The sequence below is a fragment of the Vanrija pseudolonga genome, chromosome 3, assembly GCF_020906515.1.
Source record: "Vanrija pseudolonga chromosome 3, complete sequence".
Lineage (NCBI taxonomy): Eukaryota > Fungi > Basidiomycota > Tremellomycetes > Trichosporonales > Trichosporonaceae > Vanrija > Vanrija pseudolonga.
Window position 1 is genome coordinate 43,798 of NC_085851.1, and position 17,260 is coordinate 61,057.

The window sequence follows — 17,260 nt, forward strand, 5'->3', positions numbered from 1 at the left end:
TAAAGGCAAAGCAAAGGGGAGGTTAACAAGGCAGCAGCAACCCGGCGGCGGGATGGGCAGCAAGTGGGGCTAGGCTACTGAACCAGCACCAGCGGCAATCTCGCACCACCTGCACCACCTGATCTGATTCAATTTGGCTCGCCTGCTCGCTCGCTCGGCTTTGCTTTGCTTTGCATGACGAGCGCCGAGCTGCCATAAACCACGACAGCACGTCTTGGCAATGACGCCGGCGTGGGCAGCAGCAGTGGCCAGTCACCGCAAGGTCTTGGCAAAGGCAACAGGGGTGACGCTGTCTGCGGCGCCGCGCCTGGAGCTGCTGCTCCGGTCTATCACCTCGTGGATGCATTGCTTGCATGTTACCGCGCAAGGTCTCGTCGTGAGCTGTGCAAGCCAGGTAGTAATGCAGTGCATTCTCTGTATTCGTTCGGCTCCAGCTCCCCGCCCCCACCCACCCACTCGTGCCCTCCCTGCCCCGCCCGAACGCCGCCCGCCCACCCGCCCCGCCACTCGGCGGCGTCGATGCCTTCCAAAATAGATGCAGTCGCGCTATGCTGCCATGCTGGACCCCCCATCAATCCAGTCTCACGCGCACCAGTTTAGACACGGAGAACGGCATGCAGTGGAGCAAGCGGAACGCGGCCAGCCCAGCCAGGCCTTGCCATGCACCTCGGAGCATGCAACCTAGCAAGCATGTCCCGTCTCGCAAGCATCACGCGACCCCGCCTCGTTTGCTCGTCACCAACGCCCATCCGCCCATATCCTATCCCATCCCTGCGTGCGCCATGTCCTGCCTGCCTGCCCCTCTCTTCCTGCGGATGGATAAGCACAAAAAACCGGTGCGCAGTGTGCCCTGGCAGCAGTGCCCGGGGCGTACCGCAACTCCTGAGCGCTCCTCATTGCTTTGCTTTCTAAATGGCCGACATTGCTTGCTTACGAGGTGACTCGCACCCACCGACCCACCTCCAATGCACATATGCACCCATCCCCGTCCTACTCGTCGCCGCCGCCGAGTCGGTCCGCTGTCCGCGGCCCGTCCTGCTCGGGCTACTCGTCGCTCCCGATGTCGCCTCTTGCCAGCCCGCATGCACCGCCTCGGCGCGGCGTAAGAGACCGCTCGGGCCTAGAGCGGACGGAGATGGAGCCAATCTCCGTGCACTCGGCCGGCGGCGGCCAGCCAGGAGGACCCGAAAAATGGACCGGCGGGCGACGGGCGAGCGGGGCGTGTTGGCTGTCGCCTGCGGCCTGGCGGTGAGTGACTGTATCTTGGAGCATGCGTGTGCTGTCGCGTCGTTGTAGGAGCCACACTTAGGCTCGGGACATGCAGCGCAAAGGTCCAGCGACTGGCGACGACGACGACGACGACTGCCATGTTTAAAAGCGTCTATGGTTGCCCGAACCTTTCCTGACAGACGGCTCGCTCCGTCCACAAGGTGGCACCACTGCCCCCTGCCCGCCGTGCTATTCTCGTCCCGGCTCACGGCTCGCGCGACTCACCCTGCGCGCGCACCACCTCGCTGGACGCGTCGAGGCCACGTCCACTGCAGTGCACCATGATTGTCCAATGCATCACTGTCCGTCTATACATAGCCCATAAAGGTTCCATCAAGACTGCCGGCCGCCTAGAGCAGCGGTCAGCAAAGAGTCGTAAGAGTGTTTGTCCAAGACGCGAGATTATATACCAACGCGAGGGCCTCCACAGTCGAGCATGGCCCCTCCACCCAACGTCCACGTCCACGCCGAGGCTCACTCCCCGTCCACATCGATATAGCTGAGCGGCTCGGGCGCGCCAAACTTGAAGGGGAGCGCCTTGAGGGCCGGGTCGGCACGCATACGCGCCAGATGCCACTGGATCCAGTACATTTGCTCGTGTTCGCGAATGTACCGCGAGCCGTGGAACGAGTGGAGCACGACCTTGCGACTGAGCAGACCGAGCTTGCGGCGGTCCTCCGAGTGCTTGTAGAAGCGCTCGGTGAGCCACTGGACGTCGTCGGCCGTAATGTCCTCGGGGAGCGCCGTCTCGACCTTTTGCTCGGTAAACTTGGCCCACGGGCCGACCATGGCGAGGATGCTGATCTGGGCACGAGCGAGGCCGACGGGATCGTTGGGCGGGACGACTTCTCCGTAGCGCTGAGTCGCGTCCTCGGCGTCCGTGAGCACGAGCGCGGTCGCTCCGACCTCGGTGGCCACGATAGGAACGCCAGCAAGGGCCGCCTCGCCGATGGCGAGCGGGAGACCCTCGGAGATGGACGAGTTCATAAACAGCCATGCGTCCTTGAGCACCTCCTTCGAGTTGCCAAAGCCGGCCAGCACCACATGGTTGGACAGGTTGCGCTCGACGATGAGCTTCTCCATCTCGAGTGCGTACGCCGGCTGTCGGTCCTTGGCGCCGTACACGACGAGCTTGTAGTCGGTGAAGCCGAAGCGGTTGACGATAATGTCGGCCGACTGGATGGCCGCCTTGACGCCCTTGATGAACTGGACGTTGGAGAGCATGACGACGGTCGGCTTCTCGGTGCGGATCTTGTCGACGGGCTTGTAGCCGTCCATGTCGCTGATACCGTTGACGATGGGGTCGATCTTGCGACGGAACTGGCTGCGCGAGTAGACACGAGCGCCGTCAGTGCCAAGCTCGACCTCCCACATGGGGTTGAAGAGACTGGCACAGGGGAGGATGACATCGGCGTGGGTGTAGGCCAGGCGCGTAGCGACGCCGATGCCGGCCAGCAGCATCGACTGGACTGCCACAGGCAGTTCGCATTGCGCGACCGAGAAGTTGAGGCAGCACTCGCGCCAGAGAATGGCGTGGTCCCAGATACCAAACGTCACGCCACGGCGGTACTTGAGGACCATGCCGAACAGACTCGAGATGCCGTGGTGCGTCGACTGGAACACGCGGGGGCAACGGTCCGGCACACCAACGGCAAAGATGAAGAAGTAGGCCAGGTAAATGTTGAGCGCCTGCTTGAGGTCGAACATGCTTGGCCTGGAGATGTCAAAGCAGTCGGCCGGCGACACAATGTTGCTGTCGCCATCGTACGGCTCGAGCCACGCAGCCACCCAAGCCTCCTCGACCTCGACCGAGCGCCACGTGCGAGTGTAGTCCTTGTGCTGGTAGTACTTGGCCATGGAGAGGAAGACGTTGGAGAGGTGTACAATGTCGGCATACGAGTAGCGCTTGGTTCGACAGCCCTTGACGAACTGCTGCAGGAGCGGGATGAAGACGCCGACAATGTCGCGGTCAATGTCAGTGTCGTCGACCTTCTCGTCCACCTGAGACTCGAGGAGGTTGTCAATCAGACCATGGTTGGCAGTACCGCCGTCCAGGCCCCAGAGAGGGAGAAGCTTGAGACTCTGAACGTTCTTCTCAATCTGGAAGCGCGGGTTACCGTAGTCGTTGGCACACTCGGCCAACACATGGTTGCGGATGGTCGAGTGACCGTTGACAAGGTCACGACGGCAGTTAGACACGCCTCCGGGAGCAATGGGCCAGCAGCCGACGTCGTTGAAGATGACCGAGATGCGGTCTGGAGTGTCGTTGTAACAGTCCTGAGGACGGGTCGTCATTGGTGGTGCATCCTTGCCGAGACCGATGGCGTAGAGGTCGGAAGTTCGGATCGCAAGCAGCGTCCTCTCCGAGACGTCGGTGTCAATGTCAATGGCGGCAACGATCTGCGAGATGTTCGAGTCGAGGGCGGTACGCGCCTTCCCGAGCTGGCCACGGTCACGCGCGCACCAGTACTCCTTGAGGAGTGGTTCCTGGCGGAGCACATGCTCGTCGACAGTACACGCCGTGACGGCGTCGATGCCGTCCGTCTTGAGCCACTTGGACCAGAGCTCGGTGCGGATACGCCAGGTGGGGACATGGGTGTAGTGCTTGGAGCGCGTGAGCCAGCCGGAGGGGCTGAGGCGGGAAAGGACCGAAGTCTTGCCCGAGGCGTAGCGGCGCATCTGGCTAATGTGCCGAGGCGAGTGGTAGATGAGGAGGTCGTCCGAGTCAAACGAAGGGTCGACAGGGAGCTTGAGCAAAAACTCTTCGTTTTCGCACAGAGGCGGCGCAGTGGCAACAGCAGTGAGCTTGCCCTGGTCGTCATCCACGCGCGTCGTGATGACCGGGTCGCGGCGGTGCGACCAGTCATACGTCGTCGTGTACGTCTTGGCACCGATGCGGCGGACGATGAGGCCAATGTTCTTGGACGCAACCCAGGTGTACTCGTCCACGTCGACGGGCTTGCCCCAGAAGACGGAGAGCGAATCGTTGCTGCCGATGAGAGCATAGTCGGCGCGCAGGAGCGACGCATCACTCTTGGATTTCTTGTAGTGGAACTGGAAGCCGAGCTTGGTGCCGCCGACAGTGATGGATCCCTTGACGACACGGCCGCGCTTGTCGTAGACGCCGAAACTCTTGGCACCGTTGTGCTCCACTTCGCGGCTGACGGGACGGCGGGACGAGTTGCCCTCATACTGGAACGTCGAGGTGCGGCCATCCTTGTCGACGCGGCTCGTGAGGCGAGACACCGAGTCGTACGTGGCCACGAACAGCGGGGCGCCGACATCGGGCTCCACCGTGAGGGTTCCATTGTACACGTGCAGCGACAGTGTGTCCGTGTCGCTGACCGAGGCAAAGCCGGTGATAGCCGAGCGGGTCAGCTCGACGACGATGCGGTCCTTGTGAGTCTTGCGACGGGCACCCTTTGATGCTAGACGCGTGATCTGCACCACAGCAGGCCGGTGGTAGATGAGAATCCAGAAGACCCAAAAGTCTTTGATCTTGGAGCAGATCTTCCACACGATCATGGTGAAGCCGAGGATGACACTGCGGCCCCAGACATTCTCGAGGAGGTACACGAGCTCTCGCTCAATGTTGGAGCCACCGCCAGAGAGAATGGCAATCCACTTGACAACCACAAATGGCACCTTGGTGACTGAGTAGAGGATCGACTGGAACACTGTACGACGCTGGCGACCACGTGGGATAGGAACGGGCTTGAGCTGCGCGGTGAACGGTGTGGGCTCCGCAGTGATGCCCTCGGGGGGGTACACAATGACGTGGTTGCGACGCTCAGTGCTGCGCGAGTGCAGCTCGAGGGCGAGCTGAACGTGGAAGTCGGACGTGGCAATGTCGACGCGCGTGTCGGTCGCCCAGGCTGAGAACTCCTCGGACAGCCGCACGGGCTTACCGCCAATGCGTGCAATGATGGCCTCACGGGTAGCCGGGGGAAGCTTGTGCCACTGCGTGTCGACGTCGACGCCGAGACACAGCTGGTGCATGAGCTCCATCCACGTGCGGCGGCAAAGGAGGCCAGCGGTCGTGTTGTCTGACAAGGCCAGCTCGGCCTCGAGCCGTTTGCTGATGACATGGTTACCACGCAGCTTGTGCTCGAGGTACATGGCCTCGGTGTGGGTCATGCCGAACTGAACATGCGCAACGTGGAAGATGAGAGCCTCGGCGATGAGGTGCGGGAGGGCAGGGCTGGGGTCCAAACTACGCTGGCTCAGCGTCGTAACGGGAGCCGCCGAGAAGTTGAGCGCAACGTGCAGCGCAAAGCCGTCGTTGAAGCTGAGCGAGTTGAGCTCAGGGAGACCGGCCTGGGCAAAGTGCTCGCGGCCAAGCACGGCAGCGACGAGGCGACCCGTCGTCCACATATCCAGGCTGGTCTGAATGATTTGGGCAGTAGACGGAGCGAGAGGCGCCTCGGGGTCCGTGAGGGTGGCATGGAGGAGCTGTGCCACAGCCGTCGAGGTGTGTGTGTTGTCTGCATTCCATACCGTCGCGATGGTGAACGGCTTGGGAAGGTCGCGGCGACGGAGAAGCGCAGTGCCCGCGCCGGTGCTGTCGCCCGACATGAGCTTGGGTTGAACGTAGACGGCGGGGTCGTCATCCGTCGGCGCAGGGGACGCGGCGGCAGTCGCGGCAAGTGGGGACGACGAGGACGACCAGTCCTTGAACGTGAAGAGTGTGGTGCCGATGGCCGCCGAGCCCGCGGCAATGTTCTGCGCAATCAGGTCGTTGTACAGGAAGTCTGCGGTCCAAGGGAGGGCATGCAGCACGCAGCCAATGACAAAGCCAACAGCAGCCGAATAGAGGATGATTTTGACGTGCGCCGCCGTGTTGGTCGTGAAGCAGCGGTTGAACTGGAAGAGCAGGCAGCACGAGTAGCCAAACGAGTACGAGTAGTACATTATGGTTGTCTTGTGCGACGAGACAAACACCCACATGAGGACGGTCATGACGCCAAAGATGACGCCGCACTTGGCGAAGACGTCGACGAGCGCCTTGACGTTGGCTGCTTTGCGCTTCCGCTCCGTCTCGGCAGCCACCTGCTTGGCATGCTCGAGGTTGGCGAGCTTGTCCTCGGAGAGCGTGTCGCGGACCGACCAGTACTTGAACAGGGTGACGTCGAGGATAAGGGAGCCAAGACAGAAGTAGATGATGCAGAAGCAGAAGCCGTAGCGCGCACGCTGGTCGGTGTAGATGGAGGGGTAGGGCTTGCGAGCACCCATGGCGAGCATGATCCAGCGGTCAAGAAGCGCGACGAGGAACAGGCCGAGGTTCTGGCCAATGTCCCAACGAGCCAGACGGAAGAGGGTGAGCACGTTGTGGTCCTTGAGACCACGCGAGAGGGAGCGCTGACCGGAAACCGCCTCGCCGAGCTTGGTGAACCACGCCGTTGTAAACTGCTCGGGCATGTCCTTGCTGCCCCCCTGCTTGAAGAGCCAGTCAATGTAGGGCATGGCACGGGCTGCCTTGTCGAGTAGCGGGTCGGCAGGCTTGCCCGAGCGGTGAGCGTGCACACGGACGTAGGCTGCGAGGGCAGTGCGGAACGCTGTCGGGGCATCGGGCGCGTCATCCTTTCCAAGGAGGCCGCGCTTCTCGTCGGCCTCGATGCCAAGGTTGGACTTCTCCGACTGCTTGGCCGTGTTCCACTCGGCAATCTGGGCAGCCTTCAAAGGTGGAATGTTGTCCATCCATGTTGACCACGCATGGCACAGGCGGCGGTAGCGGAAGAGCACGAGCCCGAGGAACACGTACGTCGTGGTCAGGTAGATGGCCAGGTCGTGCCCGTTGACAAAGGACGAGATGAGGGGGTTGAGGAGAAGGAGGAGGAAGCACGATAGGAAGGCGTTGCGGCCCGAGGGGAGAGGGCTGCCGTGCTGGTGCATTGTGCTCATGACACCGAGGACGTTGAGGTAGGTCGACACGCCGATGAGGTAGGCAGCAAAGATGAAGCCGGCCGCCGGGGAGACTGTGACGCCGAACGCAATGGTACCGCCGATGGAGATGAGGACCGCGATGACGAACCCGCCCGAGAGTCTCTGAACGTGGAAGTAGATCATGTTGTCGTAGGCATAGTGGGGGAGGTAGTGGCTCGCGGCCGAGCCGACCCAGCCCGTGACACCGGCAGTGAGCAGGAGGGACACGAGTAGGGCATAGGTCGCGACCTGGACATGCTTCGGGTTCATGAACGCCGTCATGAACAGTCCGCGACCTGGGATGGTGAGCACGGGCGGCGCGCGACAGTGGTGGACACGTACCAGTAAACGTGAGCAAGAGGACGTCGAGGACAGCGGGCATACAGAAGATGGACATGGCCGATGCCGAAGCGAACCGGATCCTCCACACCTGCATCCACTCGCGCCAGGTGAGCTTGACCGACGACGAGGCGGCCATGGCGAGCATGATGGCGTCGCCACGCTCATCGGGCACAGTGTCAGTCGACGCGTACAAGGTCATGATCTCGTTGTCGACGCGCTCCGAGGCCATGGGAGCTCCGAGGTCGTCGAGCTCCTTGTTGTAGCGGTGGTAGATAATGTCGCCAATGTCGCGGGGAACAAGGCCAAAGTAGTTTTCGCACTGCGAGCCGAGGGTCCAGAGCTCGGAGAAGACAGCGGCCTGGTCGGGCTGCGAGAGGAAGAGCGGACAGCGGTCAGTGGTCTCGAGGTAGACGTCTTCAAAGGCGGCGCGGCGGAGGACGGTGAAGAAGATGACGGCGAAGAGGTCCGCCGCGACATCGACCGGCGTGCTGCTCGGCTCGCGACCGTAGCATGACAGAAGGGAGCGGGTCAGCTTGCTCATGACCTTGTGGTTGCCGTAGAAGAGGGCATCGAGGACGATATCCTCGACGAGGTCGTGGAGGTAGAGCAGGTTGTCGAGGGAGGGCAGCTCGGTGGCTCCCTGGCGAGCAAGGTGCTGGAGTCGAAGGGCGAGGAGGTGGCCAACAGTCAGCGAGCGATCGAGCGCCTTGCGGGCAGCGAGGTGGGTCCAGTTGTTGTGCGTCGTGTCGTGAGTCAGCAGGCGGTGGACGTAGGCGCGGATGCTCTGCACCAAAAAGTGCTTGTTGCGCGAGAGGCCAATCTTCTGGAGCATGAGGAGCAGCTCGGCTGGCGAGGCCTCCTCAAGCGCGACGCGAATCGTTGGCGGAAGACCGGAGTGGTGCTGTGCGGTCGTCGAGACGGCGTCCAGCACGACCTCGTGCTCGAACCGCTCGGCGCGCGGGATGCCAGAGTGCGCGAGAAAGGTGTGCAGGATGACTGCCGCGTCGTTGGGGCTTTGGCGTGAGATGAAGATGTCGACGCCGTCTGGGTCAGAGTCGTGACGCACGCGGCAGACACCCCAGAACTGCGCGTTGCCGTCGGGGGTGCGGAAGCCCGAGTGCAGGCCCTTGAAGGCGAGGATGCGGCGCGAGCCCAGGCCGGCGATGAGGTCGTGCACGCGGACATCACAGGCGCGGTCCTGGGCGAGCTGGCGGAGGGCAATGAGCACGTTCTGCTCCTCGGCACCCGTGACGGGCTCGAGCATGGAGAGCTGCAGCAAGTGCGCCTGTGACTCGACGATCGCGTCGTAGTGCTGGATCAGCGGCTCGCATCCGATCGGGAAGCATCCGTACGGCGAGAGGAGGTTGCCGTCCTGGTCGGCATTCCAAAAGTCGGTCCACGACGCAGGGAACATGGAGAGGTAAGCCGGGGGCTCGACGACGGGCGCGATCTCGGTCTGCCAGCGGGAGAGGAGCGGGGGGAGCGGCTGCGGCTCGAAGCACACTGCGGCGCCGGGGACGACCTCTTCAATGTCATCCAGGTTGAGCGCCTTGACGTCGTCAAAGGCGCCGTCGCCAAAGTCGACGGTGCCCTCGACGGCCATCCACGAGCGCTGGAGGTCGATGATTTCCGCGCGGCGAAGGTACTCGAAGCCTCCGATGGTGCGGGATGCGGCGGTGGGCTTGCGGGATTTGCGCTGGCCGGGCATGCCGTCAAAGGGGCCGTGCTCGAACACGGCGCCAAAGTGCTCTGCGATGGCGACGGCGCGCTTGACGACCGAGGGGTGCGGGGGATGGAGCCATTGGTCGAGGTAGCCGACAAAGAACTCTGGGTGGGCTTCACGGGTGCGCGCGCAGCGCGTCATGACCCTGCGGAGCTTCTTGCTCTGAAAGTAGCCGCGGCGGTGGCCATTGGGGAGGATGCATGCGTTCTCAATGATGAGACCGGACGCAAAGCCGAGGGTGATTGTGTCGAGAATGTCGGCATCGTGGTGGATGAGGAGAATGACAGAGATGCCGCGGTCATCGAGTGCTTGAAGTAGCGTGTCGGCCTTGTCCGATTTGGTCGTCGGAGAGCATCGGAGCGCAAAGCCAGTCAGGTCGAGCTCGAGGTATCTTTCGACGAGTCCAGCAATCGTCAGGCTGACAGTATCTGTGGCCAAGTCTTCGGCGGCAATCGTGTCAATGTCGATGCCGCCGAGAAGCATCTGTGGGGCCTTTGTCGTCCCGGACGTGATGGACGCGGCGAGTGATACACGTGAATCATTGCGGAGTGGGGCGAGCGACGATCGGGATGTTCGGGACGGCGATCCCCGCACGTTGATGTCCGACAGTGTCTCTACATCGTGCGATGGCGACATCTGGAGCGGAAACACGACGAGGTCGGCGTTTCCGTTGGTAATGTCAATGGTCTCGTCGTTGCCGAGCAGGTTGGACACGACGCGGAACGAGCGCGTCTGGCGGAGGGACACGTTTGTGCTGCTGCGGTCGGCGACGACCATGACTTCTGATACACTGCCCTTGCTCGGGGTTCTTCTGGCACTGGTGGGGATGAGCACGCGTTTGGAGGGGGAGGGGGGGTATGTGTGCAATGGGACAGCGTGGCTATGCGTGCAATGGGGAGGAGGTGCGATGGGAAGGACAAAGGAGGTGCTAGCCAGGGTGCATCACAGTAACAAAACCAACTCACGTTGGGGACTCGGACTTTTGTTTCGGCTTTGTTGACTGGCCCCCGGCGTCCTTGGGCTTGAAAAAGGTGTACGCGATGAAGAAGAGCAGTGGGACGGCGATGGCACTCGCGCCGATGGCGAGATTGACAGCCTGGTACAAGTGTGCGACAAGCTCCTTCGCCGACAGCACAGTGCTGCAGAAGATTTGGAGGCGGGGTTGCTTGGCGACGCCGCAGCCAGTGGCGGCAGCCGTGCCGAACCCGGGCGGGAAAAAGGAAGACATGGCAGAGGCGGGGGTACCGTTGCCGTGGGCGTGACGGTCGTTGGTTTGCTACAGTCAAGTTGTAGGGTGGTTTGAAAGGATTGTGAGTGCTGCAGCTTGGCAGCTTTCGGTAGGTTTGGGCGGGGAGACTGCCGATGGGGGGGGGGGGGGGGCAAGAGGAGGAGGACGAGCGAGGAGGAGAAGATAAGGGTGGTTGATTGATCATATGGTTCGTCGCGACGAGCTCAGGAAGAGGCTGGTGTAGCTAGTCTCCCGCCATGGTCTCGTCGCTCGAGCGAAGTATTGACTCATTGTGCGCGCTGGCCATCGCCCTCGGCCATTTCTAAGCCGACAACAATACTCTCGACGCGTCGTTGAAGTTTCCCACGCCATTGTCGTCCACCCCGACCTGCAGCCATGTGCGCGAGGCCGCTCGCCCCTGGCTCTGGGAGAATGTCGACGTGCTCTCCGGCCGCGGATGGCTCTCGGTCGTCAACGCCCTTACCGAGGAAGTCGAGGACAAGATCAAGATCGAGGTCGTCGACGGCGAACAGCGGCTTGCTGAGGCGTTTGTCAGGCACGAGAACGCCAGAGCTCGGACGGCAGCGCAAACGGCATTCCCAAGTCGCCCTTCGACGCAGCCTTTGACCGCCACACCGACGCCTTGCCAGACACACCGGTTGCGTCGTCGTCGTCGACTGAGTCGGCGCTCCCGCAAGGGGCTTGGTGCATGCAGCATTCGCATCGCTGATTTTTCGCCCCCTACCCGCTTGGACCATGACCTCAGAGGTTAGGTCACCGAAATCTTGCCCACCCGCCCCCCGCAACGCGGCACGGCCGCCGCCACATTCCGGTTTTGTTTGGCTGCCGATCCCCTTCCCTGCAAGACAGATCTGTCACTGTGCGTATTCTCGTGTACGCAGCGCACCGGCCGGGCGCTTTGCCGAGAGAGAGATGCCGTGACATGCCCGACACAGATTCGGCTCACGCTCTTGGCGTGCTTGGCGCAGGTGGCGTGCCTCTCGAGATCCGATGTTTGACGACGCGGAGGATCGACTACATACTCGTGTCGTCCGACCACGATGTCGAGCGACATGCCTCGCAGTCTTCAGCTTTCACGACTTGCTTTTTGCGTACAAGCAACGCCCAGCCCCCTCCTGTTCTGAGGGTGGGAATTCCGCGCGCCCGGCTGCTCTGGCGAGCCTAGTCCCATGCATGAGCAACCAGCCGTGGAGGGGATGACGACTCGCGTGGCGAAGTACTCGATATCCCTCGCACTCGCACGCACCGTAGACCACTGCCTGTGTCAGCATGCATGCCCCCGCACCCAATGCAGGGCGATACTCGCAGTACACAGTTCACAGTGCTCAGCTCACAGCTCACAGCTCACAGCTCACAGCTCCACAGGGTCGCTGCTGGGTTTTGCGCGCTGTCGATCGCCGAGTCGTCAACTGCTGCACAGGCCGCAACCCCGACCCTCTGCCACATTTTGATCCCCTGTACAGTTGTACGTTGCGCCGTTTCTCGCATCGCTCTCGTCCTCGCACCCGACGTGGTCTCGCACCGGATTCTCCTTGCAACGTTGCAACCTGATCTGGCCCTGCTGCAAAGCTCACGACAGGATCCGCCTTGCTGATCGCGCTGCTAGCAATAGTTCCCATACAGAGATGATGAAGTTCTATCTCCGTCCTGTGAGATGTCTTGGTTCACTCTACACGACGCGTCGATCGTTTCACTCCTCGGGCATCTCGCTGCTGACAAAAGGAAGCAAAAAAGAAAAAGAAAACACATCAAGCCCTCTCGAGCATTGGCCGCACTCTCCTTCACCTTTCCTGTTGCTCGCTGTCCAGCCTCAAGAGATCTTGGAGCCAACGTGCAAACTGCTCATCTCCCCCACCTCTAGACTCATTTTGACATTCTCTTCCTAGCCTCCTGCGGTACGCTTCAAAAGTTCTGCTTACGTGGCGAGCTAACGCACACTCTTGCAAGACCTTCGCTGCCTAAAAGCCGTAGTGAATAGCAAATTGTCCTCTACCTTCTCCTTCTCCCTCTGCGGTCTGTTCTCTCGTCCTAATCTTCCTCTTCTTTCGGCACCAACACCTTCATGACTGCCTCTACCAGCTCAGACTCGCACCTCCTCACCCCCGTCGACTCTGTCACGGTCAACCCCTTTCTCTATCGCGTCGACGACGACGTTACCTTCCTCGAGCTCGACGCCTACCGTTCGTTTCCTTCTCAGCACGTCCTCGTGCTCGGTGGCGCTGGCTTTATTGGCTCCCACACCACCCTTGAGCTCCTCAAGGCGGGCAAGAACGTCATCATTGTCGACGACCTCAGCAACAGCTTCTCGGTCGTCGTCGACAAGATCCTCCTCGCCGCCACAGTCTGGTGCAAGGCCAACGACAGGAAGGTGCCCAGCCTCCGCTTCGAGAACCTCGATTACCGAAGTCAAGACCTCGCCGCCCTGCTCGACGAGTATGCCATTAGTGGCAGTTCCGCCCTCCGCTCGCGCATCTCCGGTGTGATCCACTTTGCCGCCTTCAAGTCTGTCTCCGAGTCCATCTCGCAGCCCATCGACTACTACCGCAACAATGTCTGCGGCCTCGTCGATCTCGTCGCACTCCTCGACACGTACGGTATCCACAAGTTTGTCTTCTCCTCCTCGGCCACCGTGTACGGGACTAAAGCGGACCTCGGCCAGCCACTGAGCGAGTACGACGTCGTCCACCACCCCGAGTCATTCCTCGACCGCCACGGTGACGTTTCGCACGCCACACCAGGTGTCACGGGGCTCACTTCCCCCTACGGTCGAACAAAGTACTTTGGCGAGGCTATTCTCGCCGACGTCGCATACTCTGCTCCCTCCAAGTGGAGCATTGTGGCTCTGCGCTACTTCAACCCGATCGGGTGCGACGCCTCGGGCCTGCTGGGCGAAGACCCGCGTGGCGTCCCCACCAACCTGTTCCCAGTCATCACCAACGTGCTCACTGGCCGCACGTCGCACCTCAACATTTTTGGCAGCGACTGGGACACGCGCGACGGCACCGCCATCCGTGACTTTATTCACGTGTCCGACCTCGCTCGTGGCCACATTGCCGCCCTCGACATCAAGATCGCCGAGCCATTCCGTACCTTCAACCTGGGGACGGGCAACGGCACGACCGTCGCCGAGGCCGTCTCGGCACTCGAGCACGCCTCGGGACGCAAGGTGCCTGCTGTGCTCGCTCCCCGCCGCCCAGGCGACGTCGGTTCTTGCGTCGCCCGCAACGAACGTGCACTCTCCGAGCTGAATTGGACGACCACCGAGTCGCTCCAGCAGTGTGCCTTGGACCTGTGGAACTTTGTGTCCAAGGCGGCTGTGGAGCGCTAGCGCGGCGCGCCCCACATGAAGCACAGGAAGTGATGCTTTGCCATACAAGGGTTTGCACAATGGATGTTGAACATGGATCATTGAACACTGCATTGGGCGTCGTGTACTTCGGCGTTGCGTTAAAGCGGACAGTTGCATTGTACATACAAGTTTGACGGGGGCGAGGTGTCGGGAAGTGTGTACGGCCTCATGTGCATCCAAACTCCATTGTTGCATGCTTTCATCTTGGTCTCATTCGTATCCTTTCCCAATCAAGACGACAATGCCCCCTGCCCCGATCGTGATCGTGCCGCTCTACATCTACCCGCTCCCTGGGTCGTGGGACCCGCTGGTCCTCGCCGCTAAAGCCCACCCCAGCGTGCAGTTCATTGCCATCGTCAACCCCTCCAGCGGGCCAGGGCCCGACCCCCTCCCCGACACGAGCTACCAGGCGGCCATTACCTCGCTCCTCGCCGTCACCAACATCTCGGTGGTCGGCTACGTGCACTGCTCGTACTGTGCGCGCGATTCAGCGGCAGTCAAGGCCGACATCGACCGCTATGCCGGGTGGGAGACTGCATCCAAGGGCTTGCTCCGTGTCCAGGGCATCTTCATCGACGAGGCTCCCTGGAACCCAGATCTCCGGGGACACTTGGCAGCGTATGCACACTACATCCGATCGGCGCGGCTCCGGCGCGCAGTGACCGCGACAGCGCCGCCTACCCTAGAAGCTGCGGCGCCACCCCGCAAAGGCCCTCTTGTGATCTACAACCCTGGGACGGTCGTTGCGCGGGGGTACGTCGAGGACGCCGACCTCGTCGTCGTGTTTGAGCAGTCGGCAGTCCAGTTTGCCGAGTGGTTCCTGCATCACGGTGTCGCGGAGATCCCCGCCCCCTTGCGCCACAAGTGCGTCGCCATGGTGCACTCGGTCAGCGGCGGCGCTGGGGGCGCCGTCGGGATCCTCGAGCAAGTTCGGCATCTCCGTCTCGGCGGTGTCTATGTCACGCATCAGCTTGGCGGCGGCTACAACGAGTGGCCGGAGGCGTGGGACGAATTGGCAGGTGCCGTTGTGTGACCGGCGGCCTCGTATGATGTAGTCCTAGTCATCAATGTACAGTGATTCTAGGAGATGTGCATCCATTCTCGGACGCTCCGACCTCTCGTGCCAGCTTGGCGGCCGCTACGACAGTAACGAAAGGCGTGGGAGCAGGTTGTGAGGATGGCGTCACGGATTCGGTTCGTACTCGCATCGCTGTTCGGACGGTGAAACCACGATTCGGGTTGCCTGTGGTGGCCACGGCTGGCATGTGGCTGGCGAACGACGGAGACTGCGACTGAGACATCAATGCGATGTATGGTCTGCGCAACGGATCCAGGTCGGTGTGAGATCCAGCTTGGCGTGAGATCCAATTCGGTAAAACGGATACGCTCGTACTCTAGATTCCGCCTCCGTGTTGGGTGCAACGAGTGACCTGGGTAAGGGGATGGGATGACGGGATGACGGGGTTGGCAGTGTGTGTGAGGCCGGGTTCATAGCCGCAGCATGCACACTGGCACCGAGCACTGTTGACGCATACACACAGTGTAGTTGACTCCTGCACCCAGCATGATTGTCTCCTGCAACCAGCACAGTTCACTCATGCATCGGCTTCAAGGCATTAAACTATGTGTCGGCCAGCGACTGAGCCGTGAAGTGTCGTAAGACGAGGGAGGAAGAATTTAACAGGAAGATGGAAGAAGCCCGCCCCTGGCGCCAGCGCCTCCAGGCCAGAAACAACGAAAGGACACAGCCAACAGGACCACAGGAACACGCTAGTTTGCCTTCTGGTCGTTGCAGTACTGAACCCACTTGTCGAGGCTCATCTTCTTGATGACAGTGCTGAAGCCCTTGGTGCCAGACGAGTTGCAGGCAGCGTCGAGCTCGGAGCTGGAAGGATTGGGAGCATCGCCAGGATACTCGATGTGGAAGACGGGCTTGCCGGCCTTGACAAACGCAGCGTACTTATCACACTCTTTGTACTCGGCGCACTGCTCGTTGACCGAGAAGTCGACGGAAGAGAGCACGCTAGGGATGATATCGCCGGCGTTCTTGAGCCCGATCGACATATTGTAGCCCGCGGCGGTGCTGGCGAGGAACTTGACAAAGTCTATAGCGTCGGCAGTGGTGAGTCCGAGCCCATTAGCATTGTTCTGGTGTCAGCGGCGGCCTCCTTTGTTTCCACCCACATAGGCGTCGACGTTGTCCGGGTCGATGGCGTCGCAGCCCTTGCTCACGGCGAGCTGGATACGGCTGATCATGACGGCGCGCACCGTCGGGCTGCCGGTCTTGACCCAGTTCTCGCCCTGCCAGCCCCTGAGTGCGCTTCCGAGGTCGCCCTTGTCAAACCTGGCCGCGTCGGTGCGCCAGGCCTCATATGAGCCTGCGGAAAAGTAGCACACGACGTGCTTGCCGCGGGCATGCAGCGCGGCAATGGTCTCAGGCGGCGTATCGAAGAGGTCGACGTCGTAGACGTCGACATCAGGAGTGATAGTCGGGACGTCGCTGGCAACAATTGGCTGACCTGGCGGGTGTCAGCGGGCGCAAGAGCAACAACTCACTGAGAACGATCTGCCAACTGGCGCCCACCAGGGGCCGCCAAAGGCGGCCGGGGATCACCGTTGTCGCTGTCTCAGACGGGGTTGCTGTCCATGCCGACTTCGAGCGGTGACGCCGGGGGTCCAGACCCACGCCGAGGCCAATCGCGAGGGGAATGAGGACGAGGAGGACGAGACCGAAGAGCATCATGCCTTTCCACAATGTAAGAGAACGATGTGAATCGGATGCTGGTGGTTTGTCGACGTTGTCGTTTGAGGAGAGGACGGACGGGAAGTGTTGGAGAGGAGGGGAAAGGGGTGGGTCAGTATTGTCGTGAGACGGAATCTCGGGTGGTGTTGCCGCGCACTCCAGCACAACACGCGTCGTCCTAGTGTCGGCAACATTGTGAGGTGCGTGCGCCATGCTTATGTGGTCGTTGCAGTGGAGGGGTGCAAAGGTGGGCGGCTTTGGTTACAGACACTCACAGCTATTTGGGTCAGGGCTGGTGGGGTTGTGTTGGTGAGTCAAAGGGGGTTGCGCGGAATAGTAGTTGCTGTGGCGAGATGCACCGCCTGGGGCGATAGGGCTTACTTGGTGGAGAGCAGAGCCCATGGATGAGAAGAAGAACAAACACTAGCCATCGTTGCAAAGAAAAAAGAAATCGACAAAACGACAAACACGACGACGACGACGACGACGACGACGACGACGACGACGCGCCCTATCAGACGCAGTCCACAGCGCTCTGCACAGGTCGTGTGGATCAATTCGGGACGAGAAACAGGGAAGACGGAACGGAACGGTTCCGAGGACGCAAGGTCCGAGTTTGAAGCATAAGATCTCGTGCCAGCCACGGTGTGCATGGATCGCGTC

At 61.4% G+C, this 17,260-nt stretch overlaps 4 protein-coding genes across 4 annotated transcripts; 2 read left to right on the plus strand and 2 right to left on the minus strand.

Annotated features, from left to right (window-relative positions):
* Positions 1–1,548: 1,548 nt before the first annotated feature.
* Positions 1,549–10,484, minus strand: btrM (2-deoxystreptamine N-acetyl-D-glucosaminyltransferase; the record flags this gene model as incomplete). The annotated part of the gene is made up of 3 exons (XM_062770065.1): positions 1,549–7,487; positions 7,534–10,067; positions 10,222–10,484. The coding sequence occupies 3 exons, from the start codon at positions 10,482–10,484 to the stop codon at positions 1,744–1,746; spliced, it is 8,541 nt and encodes a 2,846-aa protein (XP_062626049.1). The 3' UTR covers positions 1,549–1,743.
* A 2,083-nt stretch (positions 10,485–12,567) lies between these two features.
* UGE5 (UDP-glucose 4-epimerase 5) lies at positions 12,568–13,833 on the plus strand (the record flags this gene model as incomplete). The annotated part of the gene is made up of 1 exon (XM_062770066.1): positions 12,568–13,833. The coding sequence occupies one exon, from the start codon at positions 12,568–12,570 to the stop codon at positions 13,831–13,833; it is 1,266 nt and encodes a 421-aa protein (XP_062626050.1).
* A 262-nt stretch (positions 13,834–14,095) lies between these two features.
* On the plus strand, positions 14,096–14,887 carry SR4_0 (Spherulin-4; the record flags this gene model as incomplete). The annotated part of the gene is made up of 1 exon (XM_062770067.1): positions 14,096–14,887. One exon carries the CDS (start codon positions 14,096–14,098, stop codon positions 14,885–14,887), a length of 792 nt encoding a protein of 263 aa, XP_062626051.1.
* Positions 14,888–15,624: 737 nt separating this feature from the next.
* On the minus strand, positions 15,625–16,594 carry DR_0705 (putative protein; the record flags this gene model as incomplete). Its single annotated transcript, XM_062770068.1, is given in 4 exon segments — positions 15,625–16,002; positions 16,039–16,373; positions 16,411–16,420; positions 16,439–16,594. The coding sequence occupies 4 exon segments, from the start codon at positions 16,592–16,594 to the stop codon at positions 15,625–15,627; spliced, it is 879 nt and encodes a 292-aa protein (XP_062626052.1).
* Positions 16,595–17,260: the final 666 nt, after the last annotated feature.